The sequence below is a fragment of the Rhinatrema bivittatum genome, chromosome 6 (assembly GCF_901001135.1).
Source record: "Rhinatrema bivittatum chromosome 6, aRhiBiv1.1, whole genome shotgun sequence".
In the NCBI taxonomy this organism is placed as follows: Eukaryota; Metazoa; Chordata; class Amphibia; order Gymnophiona; family Rhinatrematidae; genus Rhinatrema; species Rhinatrema bivittatum.
The window spans coordinates 326,705,452-326,728,594 of record NC_042620.1 but is presented as its reverse complement, the minus strand read 5'-3'; the positions used below and the strand labels follow the sequence as shown (position 1 = coordinate 326,728,594).

General features: G+C 42.4%; 1 protein-coding gene across 3 annotated transcripts in view; it reads right to left on the bottom strand.

Moving 5' to 3' along the window:
- The window catches only part of PAK3 (p21 (RAC1) activated kinase 3), a 295,456-nt gene that overhangs the window by 28,490 nt on the left and 243,823 nt on the right, over window positions 1-23,143 (bottom strand). For all 3 annotated transcript variants that reach the window (XM_029607628.1, XM_029607629.1, XM_029607627.1), the window contains 5 exons: window positions 5,939-5,987; window positions 5,552-5,664; window positions 4,964-5,081; window positions 3,581-3,680; window positions 758-954 (listed from right to left, as the gene is read on the bottom strand). In XM_029607628.1, coding sequence (XP_029463488.1) covers window positions 758-954; window positions 3,581-3,680; window positions 4,964-5,081; window positions 5,552-5,664; window positions 5,939-5,987 — 577 coding nt within the window. The remainder of the gene's footprint in view (window positions 1-757; window positions 955-3,580; window positions 3,681-4,963; window positions 5,082-5,551; window positions 5,665-5,938; window positions 5,988-23,143) is intronic.

Genomic DNA, 23,143 nt, shown 5'->3' with positions numbered 1-23,143 from the left:
CTGCAATCAGACAAAATCAGGCATGATCTGCCTCTTCAGAAAAATAATCTGGTCGGCTGACCACCTTCAAACACAGAAATCCTTACACAAGGAGAAGGTGTCTCAGGTATTGCAATAATTTTCTGATGCATCGTTTGGCTAAATACTGCCATTTCATTGTTCTTAAGTGATGATGAATTAGTGAATGAAAACAGATATGGCCATTCTTCTACAGTGCACTGCAAGTGATGTCAGAATGCTTAAGAGCCAGACAAGGCACCTATTAATATCGGGTACAGGTTGCAAGAGCGTTAGTGATGTTAATTTGCTGCACTGAGAATTACGATCGTCTGGCCCGCGAGCACTAAACCTTACTCTACCAGACCTCCCCACAGCATTTGATAAATGTAGGCCATTTCCTTTCCATTTATGAAGAACCAATATGGTTTGCTATAGCAATAGCTTTGATATGGCAGAGCACAATCCAGAGCCAGCCCTGGTGATTGAGTGGCTGCAGTGATCAAGAGGAGGAATAAGGTCACGGGTGAGATTCATTCACCGACTGCCACAGACAGCATGAAAACTTTTATGAGAGTCTGGTAGGACACACACTTCTTCTTGTAGGCCCCACTTTGGTCATTGAATTGACAAAACCCAAAACCCAAGTGAGGGGGGGGGGGGGAGGGAGGAAGACAATTGCCCCAATTCAACCCCCTTGCATTGACTGGATTATTTCAGGACAGTAGCCATGGAAGGCCATGCTTGCACTTGCACTTACCCTGAGAGGATTTTCATTAAGGTACGGGGGTTCTCCTTCCACCATTTCTATTGCCATAATCCCTAAGGACCAGATGTCGACTTTCGGGCCATACGCCTTCCTGGTCACCACCTCGGGCGCCATCCAGTAGGGAGTCCCTACCATTGTGCTCCGTTTACTCTGCTCAGGGGTGATCTGAGCACAGAAACCAAAATCAGCTGCAAGGAAGAAAATCTGGTTAGGGCAACCTGAGCCAGGCAACAAGTTCATGTCGCTACCTGAACTTTAGTGCAGCACCATAAACCCGGCAAACGCAGAGGACAAAGACAGTGGGGAATTGGGTTAGGATACGTACGATAAAGTCATCAGGGAATAAGGACTAGACAAGGGCACCAATTAACTCCAGTGATGCTGGTGGGTTCCTTAAATAGGGGATATTGGACACTTGTTGACTCATTTGGATCGACACCACCAACTCATTTCAGAGAGCTACCAAATGGCTTTCAGATGCTAGTGACTAGGGCACTGCCCACCTGACCCAGATCTGAATGGATGATCTATGACCCTCCCCCCAATACCAGCCTAGCACCATCCAGCCCTAAAGGTGAATGATTGTATCTGGAGCCACACCAGACGATAAGCAGAACTTTTTTTCAAAATAAACCTTCTACACATTTAACCACCACCTTTTCAATCTAGCTTAGTCTAAAATGGACAGTGGGTCTTCACCAGCCACAACGGTCTCTGCACTAGGAAGACAATCAGCTGTCCAGGTGCGTGCCGTGGTGCAACGTACATGCTCTGAACTCCCAATGGGAAGCACTTAGGACCGGAGAAGAGGAGGAAGCATTCAGATTGCGTTTTATCTTCTTTGCACATGATTTTTCTCCTGGCAACATCTGCAGCAAAAGCAGGTGCTTCGTACCGTCGGCCAGTTTCAAAGCGACACACCTGATGGGGACTTTTACTTTGAAAGCCGGTGCAAAGCCCACAGTAAAATATACACACGGTCTTTGTCTCGGTGAGGATACGTTGATAATTTAACCCCTACCCCCAAATTATCTTAACCACTTGAGTGGAAGGAGAGTTCCTGCATTTTTCAGGAATACACGGAGGCGGGAACTCCGTCCAATTTCACACACTTAACGACTTTCCCTAGACAGAGGCCTTTCTACCTGAAACGCTGCGTTTGTTTGGGCTTGCGGTGTGGTAGCCCCATTTTTTTTGTATACAGAGTAATTTGCAGTTGTAAATAGCAGTTTAGTTGCACGAATCAGCCATCTGAAGATGGCCCCATTTATTAGCTCATGCCACCAAAATCCTACCTGGAGCAGCTTAGAAGGAGGAGGAGTTAAATCATCCACACATATAAAACCAAAACATACAACAAATACATAACACACCAAAAGCAAACCAAAACACATATCAACGTAAAGAAACCCAAACAAGACCATGCTCATCACGCCCCAACAGGCATCATCAAAGCCTCTAAATACAGCTCAGTAGGGCTTCTGCATTGAGATGGCATTTCCCAAGGGCATCTTTTGGTCATGGCAGGAAACCACATGCATTGGTTTTCTGTGAGAAAAGCAAAAGCCAACGCCCGCAGGCATGGCAAGTTTCAAAAGCAAAAGAATGCATGCATCTTCATTTTGAAATTTAGGGCAAAGTCCGTGCATAAAAAAAAAAAAAATAGCCACAGACTGTGTCCCAAAATGTATAGTTTGAACATTGTTCCTTAATCATTTTCTTTGGTTTTACCACCCCAGGACTCATAAGACGGGCCAATCATCATCTACCACCACGTTTGCCAACTATTTGCCGTGGCTGGGAGCCCGGAACAAAAACCCACGTCCACTTGCAGACTATGTAAACCCTCCGTCCCCACACCATGAGCTTCTTTTCTGCTTCAGTCTAGATTCAGACAGTCCTTCACCCTGAAACTGTCAGTTTCCACACAATATCGTATGCAACGGGCAGAAGAAACGTGTCTGTAATGCAACACCACTTTGGCTTTTAGCAGAAGCGGCAGACCGCAAGCCAAGATCTACTGATTTCCAGTCTGGCTCATCCACGGATGTGCCCCCAGACCCAAATATAAGTGGGCAATAACATAATTAACAACAGTGCCTGGACCTTGCTGTAGGGTGTCCAGGCACTAGAAAACACCTTGGATGGTAACAGGGCAATAGATGCAATGATAAGGAATATGCAGATAGGACAAGCGCGTTCTGCGTTGAGGAGCTCGGTCTTGGCTTTGCCTAGGCACACAGCGAGTAACTTTCAGTGGCCTGCGGGGAGCTGAAGTCTGCATGTACAAAGCACACACAGACATGTACGCACGTGTGCTTTGAAAATTAGCAGACGTGTGCAGAACCCAACACAGTGCTCGTGCACAATTCCAGCTGCTCGCTAGCGGGTGTAAATGCGTGCGAGTAGATTTACGCGCGCTGCTTGGAAAACCTAAAGTTATGCTCATAAATGCTCTCTCTGCCCCGAGGCTCTCTCTTTCCAGTGCACGAGAATAACTCGTGCAGAATTGCTTCCATGAGTACTTTTACACAGGTAACCCCGCCCGACAACTTCCAAAAGCCCATTTATGCTTATAAAACCGCATTTTAATTCATGGAAATTCTCTTGAAAAATCAGGCCCTTACGGTTTCAATTGGACTTTCTCGGCACTTATTTTGCAGCAGGCTCCTGGCCCGTTAGCAGCTTTTGCTGTGTTCAGACGTTACAGTAACAGAAGCAGAGGTTAACGCCCCATGCAATCATTTTTATGACGAGCACCACGCTGGGTGTATAAAACACTGGACGCAGCCTCCTATCCAGGGATATACCTACTCAGTTTGACAGATCCATCCATGCCAAGGAGAATGTTATCGCTCTTGATATCCCTGTGGATCACCTGGTTTGAATGCAAGAAATCTAACGCTTGCAGGCACTAGCAGAAGGGAGGGGGAAAAAAATGAAAAACGGCCCAGTTACAGCACATAAAATCACGTCAAACAAGTTCATTTACAGTGGGGTTGTAAACATCAGTACAGCACTACAGTACGCTGACAAGTGGAGCAAACTGCTGCCCTGACCCCATTAAAAAGCTTTTTAAATTAAAGTCTAAGAAAGATATTTATTATTCATAGGGCCCCTGCAATCACGTCAAGCTTCAGCCCATGAGATCTCGGAAGCCGAGCAGAGGCAAACCTGATCGGTGCTTGGAGGGGAAACGCCGAGTGCCGCAGGATGTGGTGCTACTGACCGGGGGAGGCGGTGGGAGCGGGCTAGCAAGTAGGGAGCACCCCCCCTTGATGGCAGTGTATGTCGTACTCTGCTCCGGAGCTCCATGGACAATACCGCGTGCCCTTCGCAGATACCAGCACGCAGAGAAGCCTCTCCACCTCGGGGGAACAACCTCCACTAATGAGGCAGGTGACGTGGCGCCATTGCCTCTTTTAGATCTGGAACATGTTTAATTCCCCTCCCCCCCCCCATCAATGCTCAGCCTGAATACGCCCCTGCTTTACAGTAAACTGGCCTCCTCATCAAGAGTCTCTGCTATTTCTGATCCACAGGCTCCTGTCCTACCTCTATGCAGACTGGTTTTGGAGGGTCCATTTCTAGCTGTATTCTCAGGCAAGACATCAGCACAGCATCCTGCACACCCAACCCAATCTCTTCCCTTTATAACTAAAAGTGATCACTTCCTTATACTGGAGCAATACGTAGGTCACAGATAACTGCGTCTACAATCATTAAAAATGTGACAGATGCAATGACAAGACCCAGCCAGTCAATTGTCAAAGGATTTTAGGGACATAGCTTAGGAATTAGGAATCTAAATCAGCCCCTTTGAAAAATATGGCTGAGCACCTAAACTCTAGAAACATAGTTTCTCAAAGCTTAGGAGCCTAAGAAATGGACCACAAAGGGGTCAGGGGAAAGATAAAATATAGCACTGATTTTCAGCACTAGGCATGTAACAACTTAGGAACCTGAATACAGGCAAAATACATTGCAGTCTAAGTGGAGGATCCTGAATTTAGGTGAATTTTAGGAAGAGCAATTTTTGCAAATGTACCCCTTGAAAAAAACATCTCCCTGGCAATTTGCAGAAAATGGGTCAAGATATCACTTGATCATTTCCACGGACATCTTCTGAGCCTTTTCTTACTTTGCCAGAGCAGACCTGCATCCTGGTGCAATCCCGGTGCGCACCGTGCCTCTTACCTCTCTACAGACGGCCGCTATCTGACCCTCATCCATACAGGTCTCTGTAACGACGTCCGTCAAGGAGCCTCCAGCCAAGTATTCCATAACTACCCAAAGTTCATCACCTACTAGGTAACTGGAAAAAACCAAAAACAAACAAAAAAAAAGTGTCATCCAGGGTCTGAGCAAAGCATAAATCATCTTTCTAAGGTATGGTTTGCATCAGAAAAGCTTCAACTGGTCCCACAGGCTCATTTGGGATTCCAGGCTGATGCTCCAAGCCGAGAGTTGGGTCTTCAAATGATGCATCATAGCAGGGTCAGACATTTTCAGGCTAACGGATCACAAAGACTCGCAAACCCAGAGACTTGGCTAGGATATGTACAATTTCTGTTCGGTCTTGTTGCTCGAGAGCACTATTAGAAACCTTCCCGTTCATTTCACGAGAGGAATGCATAGGCGACTCTGGCTCTAGGCGGCTACTTCTTTTAACATCACGTTTTAACTTTGCTCAGCTGCTAGAAAGCAGTGCATGAAGAAAGGGAGAGGAGGCAGCTAATGTGCTTTGCATGATAAAATGAAGACATACCAAAGGCCAAATCTTACCTGTCTAAGTAATTGACAATATTGGGGTTCTTATTTTCCCTCATGACCAGGATTTCATTAATAATTAACTCCTTTTTCGGCTGCTGTTGTAAGTTCATTTGCTTTATTGCCACCTGGAACATTGCAAAAGGGGGAATCAGATTTTAGGAGGCGAACACACACACCCCAATTCCGTTTCCTCTGCAGGACCTCTGGTCCGTCCCCTAAGCCTCTTTTCCTCTCCTACATTCTAGCCTGGATTATTTTTGAGGAAGGGCACCCACATTTCACAGTAAAAGCACAGCGGGGCCTTTTGCCCAAGTTGTTCAGTGTAACACTTTGTGCGCATGCCCAGTTCTTACAGGTCGGAGCCCCCCATCACAGCCCGTCACGCACCCTCCCACTCACCTCTTGTCCGGTGGCAATGTCTATTGCTGTGTAAACCGTCCCGGACGCCCTGCAAGAAAAGCACAACCATGCGTGAAAACCAACCCTTGCTCCGCCAGGGCCAAAATCCTCCTTGCAAAACATCAGATTAGAGCTGGAAAATAAATCCATAAGAGAGATTCTGCAATTCCCATTGTAAAACCACGGTTTTCGGATACAACTGGATATCCTTCACCTTATAATTGAGGACGAGAGCTAAATCTGATTCAGCAGTAAACACAGAGCGAAGAGCAAAGGCTAAACACCAGCTTTCCATCATTTCTTCAGAAAAGCTAATTTATTACAATTAGCTGACTTTCTGGAAGACTACCAGTCAAGGTGGTGTGCGGCACATTAAACAATATGCAAACATGACTAGAAATACAATGAATCAGTGTATGTAGACCTTGCAGATGGGCAGTAATATAGAATAAATATTTTTCAAAAAGATGTTGTTACATGATTTGAAGTTTCAAGCTACTAAGTGAGGGGGCCTATGCACTAAAGCTTAGCAGGGATGCTATACTGGTTCTGGAAGACATTAGCATCACACTGGTTCTCTCTGATCACAGCTTTCTTGTTTTAACCAGTCTTGTGTTACAGTTATGAAGTTCCTGAATTCTCTTAGAACATGACAAGAATTTAAGAAATGCCATACTGGATCAGACCAAGGGTCCATCAAGCCCAGCATCCTGTTTCCAACAGTGGCCAATCCAGGCCATAAGAACCTGGCAAGTACCCAAAAACTAAGTCTATTCCATGTTACCATTGCTAATGGCAGTGGCTATTCTCTAAGTGAACTTAATAGCAGGTAATGGACTTCTCCTCCAAGAACTTATCCAATCCTTTTTTAAACACAGCTATACTAACTGCACTAACCACATCCTCTGGCAACAAATTCCAGAGTTTAATTGTGCGTTGAGTAAAAAAGAACTTTCTCCAATTAGTGCCCCCTAGTCTTTCTATTATCCGAAAGAGTAAATAGCCGATTCAGGGATCTTGTCAGAAACGTCTTCTGGCAGGGGGCTGCTGCTCATTTTTGATTGGATGGATGACTGTGAAGCCATGCTCTGGCCAATGCTTTGGTTCCAGACCTTTCCCAGACCTATACTAGCAGCCCAACCCTTCTCCCAATGGTAGCCACACTCTCCTACAGGTGCAGTGAAGAGCCGCGCAGCCTCAGATCTGCATGACCTCATCTCCGTGCGCAGGGAAAGCAGTCACCTAAGCAATGGCTTCCCAGGCGCACAGAGATGCGCCTGGGAAGCCTGGCAATTACCCAAACATTAGAGAGATCACAAGCTACTATTACTTATTAATTACCTTGATAGCAGTTTATGGATTTATCCTCTAGGAACTTATCCAAACCTTTGTTAAACCCAGTTACACTAACAGTTGTAACCACATCCTCTGGCAATTAATTCCAGAGCTAAACTATGCGCAGAGTGAAAAATAATTTAATTTGTTTTAAATGAGCTACTTGCTAACTTCATGGAGTGGCCCCTGGTCCTTCTATTACAATCACAGGCAAGCAAGGGGGAACTTTAAAATCCTAACCCGACAGACGCCATGCGACAAAGGGGCTTGCCCCCTTTGTGCAGCCCCGAAGGACAGCCACGAATTACAGCACCTGGAACCCCCTCCCCTCTCCCTAATCGCCACCTCTACTTAGCCTTAGGTACATAAGCACTCCTCTCCCACGTTCGATAAAGTGACCTACCCACAAAAATGCACATCTATTCCATCCCAATCATCAGGAAACCCCCCAAATACAAAGTGAAAATGCAGAACACAGTTCCCTTACAGCAGAAGAGACTTATTCCTATTACTATTTCACCAGTCACACAACTACTAGGACTGTCATTATTCTCTCTGACCCTCTTCAATGACCAGTCACTCTCAAAAAAATCCCATATTCTTAATGACCATCTCACAGAGACCAAACCAGATATCTGTGCCATTACTGAGACCTGGTTAAAACCCACGGACTCAGTACTTTTAAATCAACTGCCTACCCAAACCTATGACATATTCTCGATCCCCAGACCAAAGAAAAGAGGAGGTGGCCTGCTTTTAGCCACAAAGAAAGACCTTAAGATAACTCTGCAACACTCACTCTCAAACCTTGAAGGGGCCTGCTTTAAATCCAAACAACTTCAAATATGCCTCATTTATGCGCCCCCAGGAAAATTAGAGGCCGACCCATCTCCCACTATAGAATTCATATCCAAACACATCAATTATGACTCACCCGCTATAATAATGGGAGATTTTAATCTACATGTTGACTCGAACAAACGCTCCCCCAACTGTGAAAATTTCCTCTCTGCTCTTAAACACATGGGCTTCAAACAAATCATAGAGAACCCCACCCATAAAGCCGGACACATTTTGGATCTGATCTTTGTGAACGTAGGCATTGCTCCATCATCCCCTCCAACTTGCATGCCCGTACCATGGTCGGACCACTTTATCATAACAACGATCCTAAAAACAGCAGAGCTTCCACCACCCTCTCTCCACAAATCCAAAATCCTCTTCAGGAAACCATGCCCTGCAGAAACCATTTCCAATTCTCTGGACAAAGAATTACTACAGCTCAATCTCTCAGACATAAACTCAGCCATCACTTCTTGGCATGACATCACCAACAAAGTAGCCGACCAAACTTGCCCTCTGACCACCAAGGTGATACACAAAGAACAAGACAACAGAAAACCATGGTTTACAACCGAATTAAAGGCCATCAAATTAGAACTAAGAAATAAAGAACATATCTGGCGCAGAAATCCCACCCCCACGAACCAAGCAATCTACAAATCTACACTCAACAAGTACAGGAATACCATTTTCAAAACAAAGAAAGACTTTTACGCAAAAAAAATACACCATTTCATATTTGACTCCAGAGCTCTTTTTTCTTACGTCTCCGCCCTCACCAAACCCCCGCCTCCATCCTTTCCAGACGACAAAGCGCTTTCCAAAGCCAACGAACTCGCATCGTTCTTCGAAAAAAAAATCATCAAACTCACCGGAAAAATTTCACTTGTCAAACTCTTCCATCCCCCCATCGCAGACTCAACAGAACACCAGATTAGAATCCTTCGAGACCTCCTCATCATTCAACTCTTTCGAGACGACCTCATCACTTGAAATCATGAACATTCTCAAGAAACTCAAACCCTCCTCACACCCTCTTGATAATATTCCTTCAAACATTCTCATATCAATACCCAACTCCATTGCGAAACCCATCGCAGAAATCATTAACTGCTCACTTAATCAAGGTCTCGTCCCCGATTCCCTCAAACAAGCTATTCTGAAACCTCTCTTAAAAAAAACAAATTTGTCTACAGAGGAACCAGCGAATTTCCGTCCCATCGCTAACCTTCCTTTCATCTCAAAGATCTTGGAAAAAATAGTAAATAAACAGCTCACTGAATACCTTGAAGATCACAAAATTCTGGCACCTTCTCAATATGGATTTCGAAAAACACTAAACACAGAAGCACTGCTGATATCCCTTCATGGACTCAGCTCTCTTAAGCTCAGAAAAAAGACAACCTCACCTCCTGATTCTACTTGACCTTTCTGCAGCCTTCGATACGGTCAACCACACAATCTTACTTGACCGATTAGCTGCAATTGGTATTTCAGGCACTGCCCTAGATTGGTTCCATTCATTTCTAAACAACAGATCTTTCAAAGTAAAAATCAATAACAAAGAATCACAGGCAATCAGCTCAAACATGGGAGTTCCTCAAGGTTCATCTCTCTCCCCAACCCTTTTCAACATTTATCTTTTACCTCTCTGCTTCCTCCTAACCAAACTGAAAATCAAACACCTGATCTACGCGGATGACATACAAATCCTCATACCTATAAGGAAATCCATTCAACTAACTCTAATCTTCTGGGAACAATGCTTTCAAGAAATTAGCACACTCCTCACCAAACTCAATTTAGTCATTAACAAAGACAAAACAGAATACCTCATCATCACCCAGGAAGATAACTTCATCCAAAGAGATATCCCATCCATTATAATAGATCAACAACAAAAAGACACCGCTCATCAAAATACACTTACACCAATCCTAGACAGCCTCAAAAACACATCCTACGTAAGAGACCTAGGCGTTCTTTTGGACAATCAGCTGAACCTAAAAAGATTTATAAACAACACAACCAAAGAATGCTTTTTCAAACTACAGGTCCTGAAGAAGCTTAAACCCCTACTCCACGCTCACGACTTCCGCCTCGTCCTGCAAGCAATTATACTTACAAAAATTGACTACTGCAACGCGCTACTTATCGGATTACCAGCCTCCACCATCAAACCTCTCCAGATGGTACAAAATTCTGCAGCCAGGGTCCTGACCAACTCTAACAAGAGAGACCACATCACGCCCATCCTTTACAATCTCCACTGGCTTCCAATTAAATTCAGAATCTCCTACAAAGTCCTGACCCTCATACACAAATCCTTAAACAATATAGCACCAATCGATCTCACCTACCAACTTTGCACCATTAAATCTACAAGACCAATCAGAAAAGCATACCAAGACACTCTTGTCATCCCTCAAACCAAAACTCCACTAAGGAATAGGGCTTTTTCCACTGCAAGTCCTTCACTCTGGAATTCACTGCCACCAGAACTCAGACAAGACACTTGCCACCAGTCATTCAAGAAAAATCTGAAAACCTGGCTTTTCAGCCAAGCTTTTCCCTAACCTCTAGCAAGCTGCTTCAATGAATTCGATCTGGATCTTCTTCGCTTTAATTATTTAACCCCTCCTTCCCCCCCCTTAACTTTTTTTCTTCCCCTCTAATGTAATTTTCGCACACCTTTCCCGATCCCCCCCAATCCTACCCTACTCATTCCTCTCTGTCCTTATCATCCTTCGTTTCGAATTTATCATGCAGAAGTAAACTTTCTAAGACTTCTGTTAACAATTTCTTGTAAAACATCTGTAAAATCAGGAATTAGGAATATTGCTTAATACCATATTCTAGACACTGTGTTCTGATTATTTATGTCTTCTTGGTTAAATTCTAATTAGAAAAGCTCAATCTAAAACGTTAAGTTTTTAGACTTATAAGACATTGTTGTTGTCATGTATATTTTTCCTCTCTCATATGTTCAACTGTTATTTTAAAAAGTTATTCAATATGTTTTCTCAAAAAAGTTCTTTGTTATTTGTAATTGCCCTCAAGCAAGCTTGTTCAACTGTTATCTATAAACCGATTTGATTTGCATATAATGTAAGAAGATCGGTATATAAAAACCATAAATAAATAAATAAATATTATCTGACAGGAGCTGATTTACATTAACTTGTTCAAGTCCTTTCATGATTTTGTAGATTTGTATCATATCCCCCTCATTTGTTTTGTACCTGTGTCTTGAAGAGATTGTAAACCCTACAGAGCACAACTGTCTCTTCTGTGTGCTACAGACATCTAGAAACACTACATAAGTATTTAATAGTAGTACTGGTAAATTCAATGACCTTTTATTCTACATAACAACTTTTAAATAAAAACAGTGTGGCTGTTGTGTTAGTAAGTCCAATATAACTTGGTGATCTTGTTTTCTACATATCAAGGAGGACCAAATGCATGACTGCCTTTCAAGAGCCATGTCCAAATATACAAGTAAAATCCAGAGTTGCAATACATTAGTGGACTGATGACATTGTTTTCAAGCTTTAATGAGGTGTAAAGCAAAAGGATGGGGTGAAGGGTGAGGGATTGAAACAGAATTTACAGCTGCGGGAAGACTGTGTGTAGTAAGGGATGAGGAAATTAATGCCCCTATGGTCCATTTGTGTTTGTTTCAAAGTATTTGGCTCTTTTAAGATCAAATGTCTTACATTCTCGGTTAGTTCTGAAAGTCCCTTTAAGTATCTGATCCGCAGATTGTTCATGCAATGGTCTGGCCTAGAAAAACGTTTCCCCCTTGCACTTCCTCTCTGATTTTATTTTGTGTCTGATTTATTCTTTTTACCTTCGACCCGTTTCATCAGCGTAGGATCGCGCTTCAGTTTCTGACTGCACATTACTCTTCACTAACAGAGGAGCATGAAGACGATCTCCCCCTTAAGCTGAATGCATTTCCCATCGAAGAGGGTGGCAGCCATGTTGGTCCACTCAAATGCACGAAAATATAAGGTGATACCTTTTTATTGGACTATTCTAATACATTTCTTGATGAGCTTTCAAGAGTTCCCAGGACCAAACAGAATGAGTAGGTCAGAGCAAAAAAGATACAACACTGCCAGCAAATACCCCGGTGATAGGAAGGGATGAAGTAGGGGGTTGATGTGGTACTAAAGAGTGATAGTTTGTCACAGGCACTAGAATTACTTTTGATAGTTAAAAAAAACAAAACCCAAGTTTCTGTTGAGTCCTTTCCCGTGTGCTATATAACTAAGGTCTGGTGATAAGTGCTGGTAGAGTTTCCGGCCATTTTCTTCTTCGCGTTGGCTTGAAACTGGCTTCTTAGTTTTTGCTTTACATTAAGGGTTTACCAGAACTGGAGAAGCCGGGAATATTTTCTTTCAGTCGCGTTCACCAGGTATAGTGGCTGCAGGTCTTTTCCGAGTCTCTTGTTATTCTAGCTGTGTTACTACAAGAGGACCTCACTGTCGTTTTCTTCTCTTTGTATTCGTTTTAAATGAAGATGAAATTTTCCTGGAGATGATTTTAGGATTATAGTGTTTTTATTGATGGATTCGGTTATAACTCGAGGGGTTTATCCTTGCCTTTTGGGTCAGAGCATACATAGCTTTGCAGCTTTGAAAACGATCACCAGCATGCCACCACTGTAATGCAATCTGTAATTTGATTGTATATTAGGGCAACATTTATAGGTCATTCTGCACTAACCTGAAGGCAGCAGAGATCAAAAGCTAGTCACGTGTATTAAGTCAGTCCAATAAAAGGCTAACTTACAACTTGTTCATTTAATTAGAAATAAAAGTCACCCAAATGCTTAAAGCTCAGCTCTGTGAAGAACATGAGGCTGATAGTACTGATATACAAGGACCCAATAGTAGTGGACTACTACCACTCTTCCTGTCCAAACAAACAATTTTTACTTCAATTCCGATTTGCTGGAAGAAACCCATGGTTTTTACACTTACCAATCGGGGTTCAGAAAAGGCCACGGGACAGAATCAATCTGCCTTGCCCTAGTAGTCAACATACCCCTCTTCAGGGATTAAGGTGGAGACTCACTCCTTGTCTTGTTATAGCTCTGTGGCATTTTACACCGCTGATCACCAGCTCCCGTTATTGTACTTATAAGAAATAGGTACAGATGGATTGACCCTCAGGCGATTCCAGTCATTTCTCGGCGGCAGAATTCAGTCCATTGTTTGGGCCAATAAATGATGTCCCCAAACATCTTATGTGTGGAATTCTACAGAGCTCAATCCTCATCAATTCTTTTTAACATCCACATCTAGCCACTTTGAGGCATAATTCGGTTATTTATTTGTGATTTGTTGATATCATCCAGCTATGTGTTAGATGCTCAACACACTGCCATTTCTAATCTTAACTCTCCCTGCAGTAGCCCAATGGCTCAATCACAAAAACTCAACCTATCCAACTATAAGCATCTTTGGATAAGTAGATGGTGAACAACCTATTATTCCCACCCTTCATTCAGAGACCAGCCTCTAACCCTCAGACTGTACATAGTCTGAAGGTCCATCCTGATCAACAACTCTCAATGGACACCATGGTTGAGTTGCGTGTTGTCCATATTCTTCAATTTACATCAACAATTACATAAGTTCTGTGAAAAATATGGTCTAGCCACCATCACTTCCCCCGATCACCAGAAGCATAGACTACTGCGATTCCCTTTATCATTGTATTACACAGAACAGCTTCAATTGCCTCCGTGGCTTTTAGCAGGGTTCAAGTCCAGTGATCATGTGAAGCCTATCCTGCAAAAGTCCCAGTGGCTCCCCATTGAGAGCAGGATACTTTATATTTACTCAAATGCCTAAACCAAACAGACCAGCTTACGTGTTTCTTCTGCCCACAAACACTCTGAGAGAAATTTGGTCCTCTCAATAGGCCCTTTTATCTGCCCCTTCCCTAGTTACAGCAAGGCTATTCTGCCCAAGACTTCATGCATTCAGTCGTTTCGCACCCAACTTATGGAACAATACCCCACAGGATTTATGCACAGAAACCTGTTACTCTTCCTTTCGAAAAAGGATCAAAACCTGGCTGTTCAACCAAGCCTCTTGAACTATGCATTTCCACCCATCTTACTGCTAGGTATGCGCCCTTAAACTATGAAAAAACAGTATTCTATGTGTATGTGCTGTGTTTTTCTTATTGCTAGGTATTCTCCCTATACAATGAAAGTATACACATGCATTGCTACCTATACAATTTTGCATTGTTCAACTCCCAGTTTTATTTTATGTACCCTCCCTCCATTCCTAGTTATGTGCACTGCAATTCACATCTTTCTTTGCAATCTGCCTTCTACATTTCCTAGGAAAAGGGAAGAATATCAAATGGAAATAAATCAAAACTTACAGACTCTACTGAAGGAAATTCTGGGGCTTGCAATAGCTAGAATGGAGAAATCTCACAAGCCATCACCCCATGATTTTTAACACTGCCCTGTGCACAGAGGATGGAGATGTACAGGTAAGTTGATTTATATATGTAAATTCCCCTGCACTTGACCCACTGGGCCCTGAATTTTAGCTCTGCCAATGAATGTGCCAGGTTGAAGAGATGCTACAAGGAGAAAGAGGACAGAGGCATTCCCCATCTTACCAAATCTTGGTAATACCTGCAGGGGCCACTAGAGGTCAACATCTGACCAAATGTTCAAACCATGCATGCAGAGATGATGACAGTGCTCCACATTTTGTTAATCTTGCCAGCTGCGTTTCATTGAAGGCAGGAGATACTCTACTCTTCTGGAGCTGTGAGCACCTGCAGTTTTAACAACATTAGCAGGAGACATGCTGGGCTATACACATTAGCTTCATGTCTCTGCTGAACCAGAGTGGTCAATCCTATTTTATTTCATTAAACAGCATAACTGCTGAAATGGATTGACTAATAACTTGAGTGAATTCCTGATGTATTTGATTTAAAAAACAGCTAATTGAAATGTCTGTGGTGTGTGTGTGTGGTGTAAGGCTATTTTGTGTGGACTTGATGCTGTTCAGAATATATTCTACAGATTTACTGTTCTAAATAAGAGACTTTCACTTCCAAGGGCAGGAGGGACGTCTATTCCAAGATGATCCTGGAGCTGCTCTAATGCTGGCGAGTGCCACCCTTGCCCCTCCTGTCTTAGGATCCAGGGCACTGCCTCTGTGGCATGCCTGAATCCTACCAGCCACTTTGGGTAGGAGCTGAACAGAAATTCCTTGCAGCATAATGAAGAAATGGGGTAACCTGTGTTAACGTTTCCTCACAGGGCAAGAGTTGCTACCCTGAACAACTTCCTGGACCAATCGCATAGACCATTTGGATCTCTATCTGCCATCATTTACCATGTTACTATGTAATGCTCTGTGCGGTGTACTCAGCCACACGGCTAGTCACAAGAGCATCATTCTTGAGCTAATTTTTGCAAAAGTCCCGAATGCATATCATATTAAAGAGGATCTATGTTAAACACTGTGATAATTTACAGAGAAACCTGTTTCATGGTACAGTTTTGCTGGGTCAAAATATTTAAATAAATTGTGAACCACTACAGGTATCCCTGGAATGATTTTCCATTTCTGTGTGTGATGTGCGTCACAGGTCCAAAGGGAAGACGACTAGACAGCATTAAAAGAAGACTGTCACCTGAACAGCGCACAACTACTGGAAAGCATCTTTATTTAATATTTCTACACTGCTCTCTTCCGTGGCTCCAAGCGGTTTACATAAGAACATTCATAATAGTAAATCTAATAGGAATAAAAAAACCATAAACACACAGAATCCTAAACCAACAGTAAAACTCAATTAAAAGCGTAATCCAGGGGAGGACACGCGACGTGGTGAGCCCGGAAGGACGGTTCTCAGCGGGCTCCTGGTGCCATTCCTTTCCCTTGGTCAATATTTATCACATCCTTGCCCCCCGGACATTATAAATTGGAGGAACAAGTTACCTTTATGAATATTGACAGTTATATGTCAAAATCTCCATCTGGAATGCCCGTTAAGCCTACTAGAAAAGGAGAGAGAAAACTCCAGAGCTAGCGAGGCCAAAATGGCCACTGCAGCGAGAAGCTCCACGCAATCTGTCCCGGATGAGGCGGCAGTGAATGCCATAAAGGTGGCAGCTGCTGAAGTGATTAAAGAAACCGGAAGAAATATTGGAGATTTTGGAATTCGGGCCAAGGATGGAAGCGTTGGAAGGTCAAGGGGCACTTGCTGATAAGACCCTTTGAAATGGCGCGAAAAATTCAGAAGCTGGGAAAAAAATAAAATCGGTGGAAGCGCATGAAAGGAAAATAGACGAACTGGAAAACAGGTCGAGGCAGAGCAACCTTCGCTCCCTTGGCTTTTCGGAGGAGCTGGAGGAAAGTAAGTTGGCTGCAGTCTTACCTGCCTGGCTAGCAGAGGCACTAGAGTCTGCCGGTTTTAAAAGAGAAGCTGGACACGGAGAGGGCACATAGGCTGGGTCAGAAACAGCCTGGTGATCAGAGGCCCCACATCATTATTGCAAAACTAAACTGGGACCACAAGCAGGCGACATGGCGGGCCTCGAGGAAACCAGCCCCGTGGAATTACAAAAAGAGCTCGATAAGGCTTTTCCAGGATTTCTCTCTTCAGAAGGCCCATTTCTGCCAGACTGGTCGCGAAACAAGTGCGTTTTTTGCTGCAGTTCCCGGAAAGATGGCACAGCTCATTTCTTTGAATCGGCGGCAGAGGATCAGAAATTTGTAGACTCCTTACCTCTTAACTGCGCCATCATGGAAGGTTGCAACTACACAGCCCGATGACTGTGCAGTACAGCGGTGGATACTGATTGGCAAGTCGCCAGTTAATTTTCCATCCTACTCTATGCCTTTTCAATCCTCTGATTTTAGAGTTATTATGAAAATTTCCAGTGCACACATTCAGAAGTGTAGCCCTGCATTTTGTTAACTCGAGGTATTGTTTGACAAGGCGCCCACTTTTCAATGCCTTGATGAGGTGGAGAGGCAGCATGGTGGATGTTGCTGCTGTCACTACCAAGCACCATATTTCTGCGACTTGTCAGGGAATAACTATTTAACTGCAGGGAAATCTTCACTCAGGGGGTCTCGAAGCACCGGTTACATGGCTTGTACTTGTGGAAATGCTTAATTGCAGTGGGAACTCATCTTTTTCCTTACAGCTTTGACAGTAAACAGGTTTCTGGTTTGTATGCTTGCCTGTGTGTATATTGATTTATTGGAATAATGCAGATGTGCAGAGGCTCTGGTTCTTAGTTTGAAGAGTATGGGGAAATGATATTATGAGGTGGGGGGAGGGGAGGAAGGTGGGGAAAGGGAGGAAGAGGTGTAGGATAGGATTTGAAGAATGGGCAGTTCCTCAGGAGGTTTGCCATGTTGATGTTGGGAGACCAGACTGAGTGGTAGGCTGTATCTATCGAGAGTGGTATAAGGTTGATTGAAGTGTGGGGGAAGGCTGGGTATCTCACATTTGGTTATGCTGGAGGCCCTTTATAGATGTACAATGGTTTCAAGATAATGGGTGAGCTCTCTAAAATTATATCTTGGAACATTAATGGGTTGGGTTCTCCAATTAAGAGGAAAAAAGTATTACAACATCTAAAAAGGAATAAAGCTTCAATTGCATGCCTACAAGACACCCATTTTTCTGAGATAGCAAAAAATTGACCATAAAACGTTAGAGCTCTTGTTATTTTTCAGCAGCGAGGGGAAGAAAAGCATTATAAACAAGCATTATAAACAAGAAAAGCATTATAAACAAGGCTACCAATCTGCTAGTTGGCAATGGAATTCATGATCTGGAAGGTAGGTTCATAATCATTTTGGGGAAATTAAATGAGAAAGAACTTACTATTTGCAATCTCTATGCTCCTAATGAGCATGACCATAACTTTCGTTAGGATAACAAACATTTTAATAGAAACTTCAAAGGTCTCTTGTTTATGGTGGGTGACTACAACTGTGTTCATGACTCAATGCTGCATAGGTCACCTGGAGAGCAGTAAAGAGAAGGGCATTGCATTCTGGTGTCAAACGTTACGAGTATTAGACGTGCGGAGAGTTTTAAACCTGGAGGTGAGAGATTTCACGCATGTCTCTCCAGAACTGACTATGTATTGGTTTCTGAAGAAGGGTGCTCTAAAATAACTCTGGCAAAGATTGGCACTCCAGGAATTTCAAATCATATCCTGGTTTGGGTTGATTTTAAAAACTTTCCGATATTGAGAGGGGAGAGACTATCTGGAAGTTCCCGAGATATTTACATAGAGATTGATTTACAGGCTTTTTTTTTTTTTTACACAAAATAATTGGAAAGAATTTGCACTTAACAATGGGCAGCATGTGGATTCACCACAGTTGTTTTGGGAGACTAGCAAAGTTGTCTTAAGGGGAGAGATCATATATTTGATTGGAAGGAATACTCGTCTCAATATGACTATATTGCAATTAGAAGAGAAGTTAAAAATAGCTGGTAAAGATCAAAACACCTGAATAAGGAAAATAACGCTGAATATAGCTCTATTTTAGAGAGTCTGAATATGTGCCTCCACCAAAGGGTGCAAAAGATGTTATAACACACTGAACATAACTTTTTCTGATTTGGTAATAAGGCTGGAACATATTTAACTAATACAGTGAAAGTATGGCAGGGAAAACTCATTGAACAATTAAAAGCCAAACAGGGCTCTGTAGTTACTAAAAAGGCAGAAATCTGTGAAGTCCTTAAAACCTTTTATGAAACCCTTTACTCTGAAGACAGATTAATGGGGCATCAGGAGGAAAACCTGTTTTTCACATATCTACCTTTACCCAAAAATACAGAGAGCCAACTGGATTTTTTTTTTTTTTTTAAATCGGTCGATAGAGACTTATGAAATTCTCAAAGTGATCAATACTAGCAAATAAGGCAAAGCCCCAGGTCCAGACGGATTCTCATGACTACTTTAAGATATTGAATACACCGGTAGCAGGGCCATTGGGCAGATGTTCAATGGAAAGCCTTCCCAAGAGATTTCAACAGAGCTCATATTATGATTTTAGCCAAACCAGGGAAAGATCTCCTGCTACCATCATATAGGCCCAATTCCCTGCGGAATTGTGATCTAAAGATTTTTGCCAAAATTTTAGCTGATAGGCTGAATTTAATTTTTTCCTTCAATTATTAAAAACAAAACAAAAGCACCACAAATGGAATTTGTAAAGGGCAGGACAGCTGGAACCCATATAGTAAAATTAATAATAGCCATGACTTTGTGTAAAGCTCATCACTGCTCAGTGATGGCCATAGGTTTAGATTCGAAAAGGCCTTTGATCAGATATCCTGGCCATGTATGTTTTTCAGGCTCCAACGATTTGGCTTTAAAGGTGATATTGTTAAATATATTTCCTTACTGTATAAAGAGTCAATATTGATTATTATAGCTAATGGATTTAAGTCTGAGGACCTATTGATCCGCAGGGGGTTGCAACAGGGTTGCCCTCTTTCAGCTCTGCTGTACATCCTATTGATCCCTTCTTAAGGAAAATTGATATGAATAGTAGTATTCAAGGTTTTGTCAAGGGAAATCACACATTCAAGGCGGCCACCTTCGCTGATGATGTGTTGATCTTTTTTACAGACCCAAAAGAGTTCTTAGGAAAGAGACGTCCAGAAGCAATTTGGGCAGTTTGCAGGGTTGAAAATTTAATCAGGACAAATCAGAGGCCCTTGATGTTTCTGGGAATATAAAAGGAATTTGGGGGGAGGTTTCTTGCTCGGGTTGAGGGAAAAATGAGAAATTTAGGAATCAAGATTCCTATTAATATTAGTTCTATACATGATGTGAATGTTAATCCTTTATTGAAGACTATGACTAAATCCTTATACTGGCATGCATTGCTCTTGGCCCTTACTGGCAAGATACATCTATTAAAAATGATGGAGATTCCAAAGTGGCTCTATTTAATGCAAAATGTTACGCATTTGGCTTACTCAGAAAGATATTGAAGTTAACTGGCTTTTCAGAAATTTTCTGTGGAATGGGAGGAAGGCAAAATAAGAACATGCCATACTGGGTCAGACCAAGGGTCCATCAAGCCCAACATCCTGTTTCCAACAGTGGCCAATCCAGGCCATAAGAACCTGGCAAGTACCCAAAAACTAAGTCTATCCCATGCTATTAATAGCAGTGGCTATTTTCTAAGTCAACTTAATTAATAGCAGGTAATGGACTTCTCCTCCAAGAACTTATCCAATCCTTTTTTAAACAGCTACACTAACTGCACTAACCACATCCTCTGGCAACAAATTCCAGAGTTGAATTGTGCGTTGAGTGAAAAAGAACTTTCTCCGATTAGTTTTAAATGCGCCACATGCTAACTTCATGGAGTGCCCCCTAGTCTTTCTATTATCCGAAAGAGTAAATAACCAATTCACATTTACTTGTTGTAGACCTCTCATGATTTTAAACACCTCTATCATATCCCCCCTCAGCCGTCTCTTCTCCAAGCTGAAGAGTCCTAACCTCTTTAGTCTTTCCTCATAGGGGAGCTGTTCCATTCCCCTTATTTTGGTCGTCCTACTCTGTACCTTCTCCATCGCAACTATTTCCTTTTTGAGACGCGGCGACCAGAATTGTACACAGTATTCAAGGTGCGGTCTCACCATGGAGCGATACAGAGGCATTATGACATTTTCCGTTTTATTCACCATTCCCTTTCTAATAATTCCCAACATTCTGTTTGCTTTTTTGACTGCCGCAGCACACTGAACCGACGATTTCAATGTGTTATCCACTATGACACCTAGATCTCTTTCTTGGGTTGTAGCACCTAATATGGAACCCAACATTGTGTAACTATAGCATGGGTTATTTTTCCCTATATGCATTACCTTGCACTTATCCACATTAAATTTCATCTGCCATTTTGATGCCCAATTTTCCAGTCTGACAAGGTCTTGTTGCAATTTATCACAATCTGCTTGTGATTTTTGTATCATCTGCAAATTTGATTACCTCACTCGTCGTATTTCTTTCCAGATCATTTATAAATATATTGAAAAGTAGGGGTCCCAAAACAGATCCCTGAGGCACTCCACTGCCCACTCCCTTCCACTGAGAAAATTTTCCATTTAATCTTACTCTGTTTCCTGTCTTTTAGCCAGTTTGTAATCCACGAAAGGACATCGCCACCTATTCCATGACTTTTTACTATTCCTAGAAGCCTCCCATGAGGAACTTAGTCAAATGCCTTCTGAAAATCCAAATACACTACATCTACTAGTTCACCTTTATCTACATGTTTATTAACTCCTTCAAAAAAGTGAAGCAGATTTGTGAGGCAAGACTTGCCTTGGGTAAAGCCATGCTGACTTTGTTCCATTAAACCATGTCTTTCTATAATGTTCTGTGATTTTGATATTTAGAACACTTTCCACTATATTTTCTTGGCACTGAAGTCAGGCTAACCAGTCTGTAGTTTCCCTGATCGCCCCTGGAGCCCTTTTTAAATATTGGGGTTACATTAGCCACCCTCCAGTCTTCAGGTACAATGGATGATTTTAATGATAGGTTACAAATTTTTACTAGTAAGTCTGAAATTTCATTTTTTAGTTTCTTCAGAACTCTGGGGTGTATACCATCCGGTCCAGGTGATTTACTACTCTTCAGTTTGTCAATCAGGTCTACCACATCTTCTAGGTTCATCGTGATTTGATTCAGTCCATCTGAATCATTACCCATGAAAACCTTCTCCAGTACGGGTACCTCCCCAACATCCTCTTCAGTAAACACAGAAGCAAAGAAATAATTTAATCTTTCCGCGATGGCCTTATCTTCTCTAAGTGCCCCTTTAACCCCTCGATCATCTAACGGTCCAACTGACTCCCCTCACAGGCTTTCTGCTTCGGATATATTTTAAAAACTTTTTACTGTGAGCTATTACCTCTATGGCCAACTTCTTTTCAAATTCTCTTTTATCAATGTCTTACATTTAACTTGCCAACGCTTATGCATTATCCTATTTTCTTCTGTTGGATCCTTCTTCCAATTTTTGAATGACGATCTTTTGGCTAAAATAGCTTCTTTCACCTCCCCTTTTAACCATGCCGGTAATCATTTTGCCTTCTTACCACCTTTCTTAATGTGTGGAATACATCTGGACTGTGCTTCTAGAATGGTATTTTTTTTAACAATGACCACGCCTCTTGCACACTTTTTACCTTTGTAGCTGCTCCTTTCAGTTTTTTTCTAACAATTTTTCTCATGTTATCAAAGTTTCCCTTTTGAAAGTTTAGCACGAGAGCCGTGGATTTGCACACTGTTCCTTTTCCAGTCATTAATTCAAATTTGATCATATTATGATCACTATTGCCAAGCGGCCCCACCACACAAGTTTTAAAATCTACCCCGTTATATTTATATATATTATAAAATATATATATATATATATATATATATATACATACACACACACACACACACACACACATCTTTGATTTATATTCTACCTTTCAGGCACTTTAGATAAAAGATATAAAATGAAATAAGAGTCATAACCCCGTCTCATGAACGACTTAGGGCCCCCCTGTTTTTGGCCTGGATAAATCTGGCCACCTTGTGAATTTGTGTGGGCAAATTTAAAGAGTCAGCATGGGAACATTTTTTAAAAGGCTGAATGTTATCTGGCTCACTGCCAAAGCGAGGCAGTTAAACCTTCTGAAAACTGATCCCTAACAGCTAAAATGGGGTTTTGAAGGGATTATTTTCTTCTCCCTGTGCTCCTTTGCAACTGAATTAGAACCTAAGTTGGGATCTCATTTGCAACCACCAGATAATTTCTCCCCCTATTTTACATCTCCTTGCAACTTATGTTTAATTGCTGCGATGGTCCTGGGCCGCTCGGAATACTGCTGACCAGGTGTCGGCCTTCCCTCCCCACCAGGAGCTGTGAATTCTGTCTCCACAGCATCCCCAGCACGAGCCGACTCGGCCGGCAA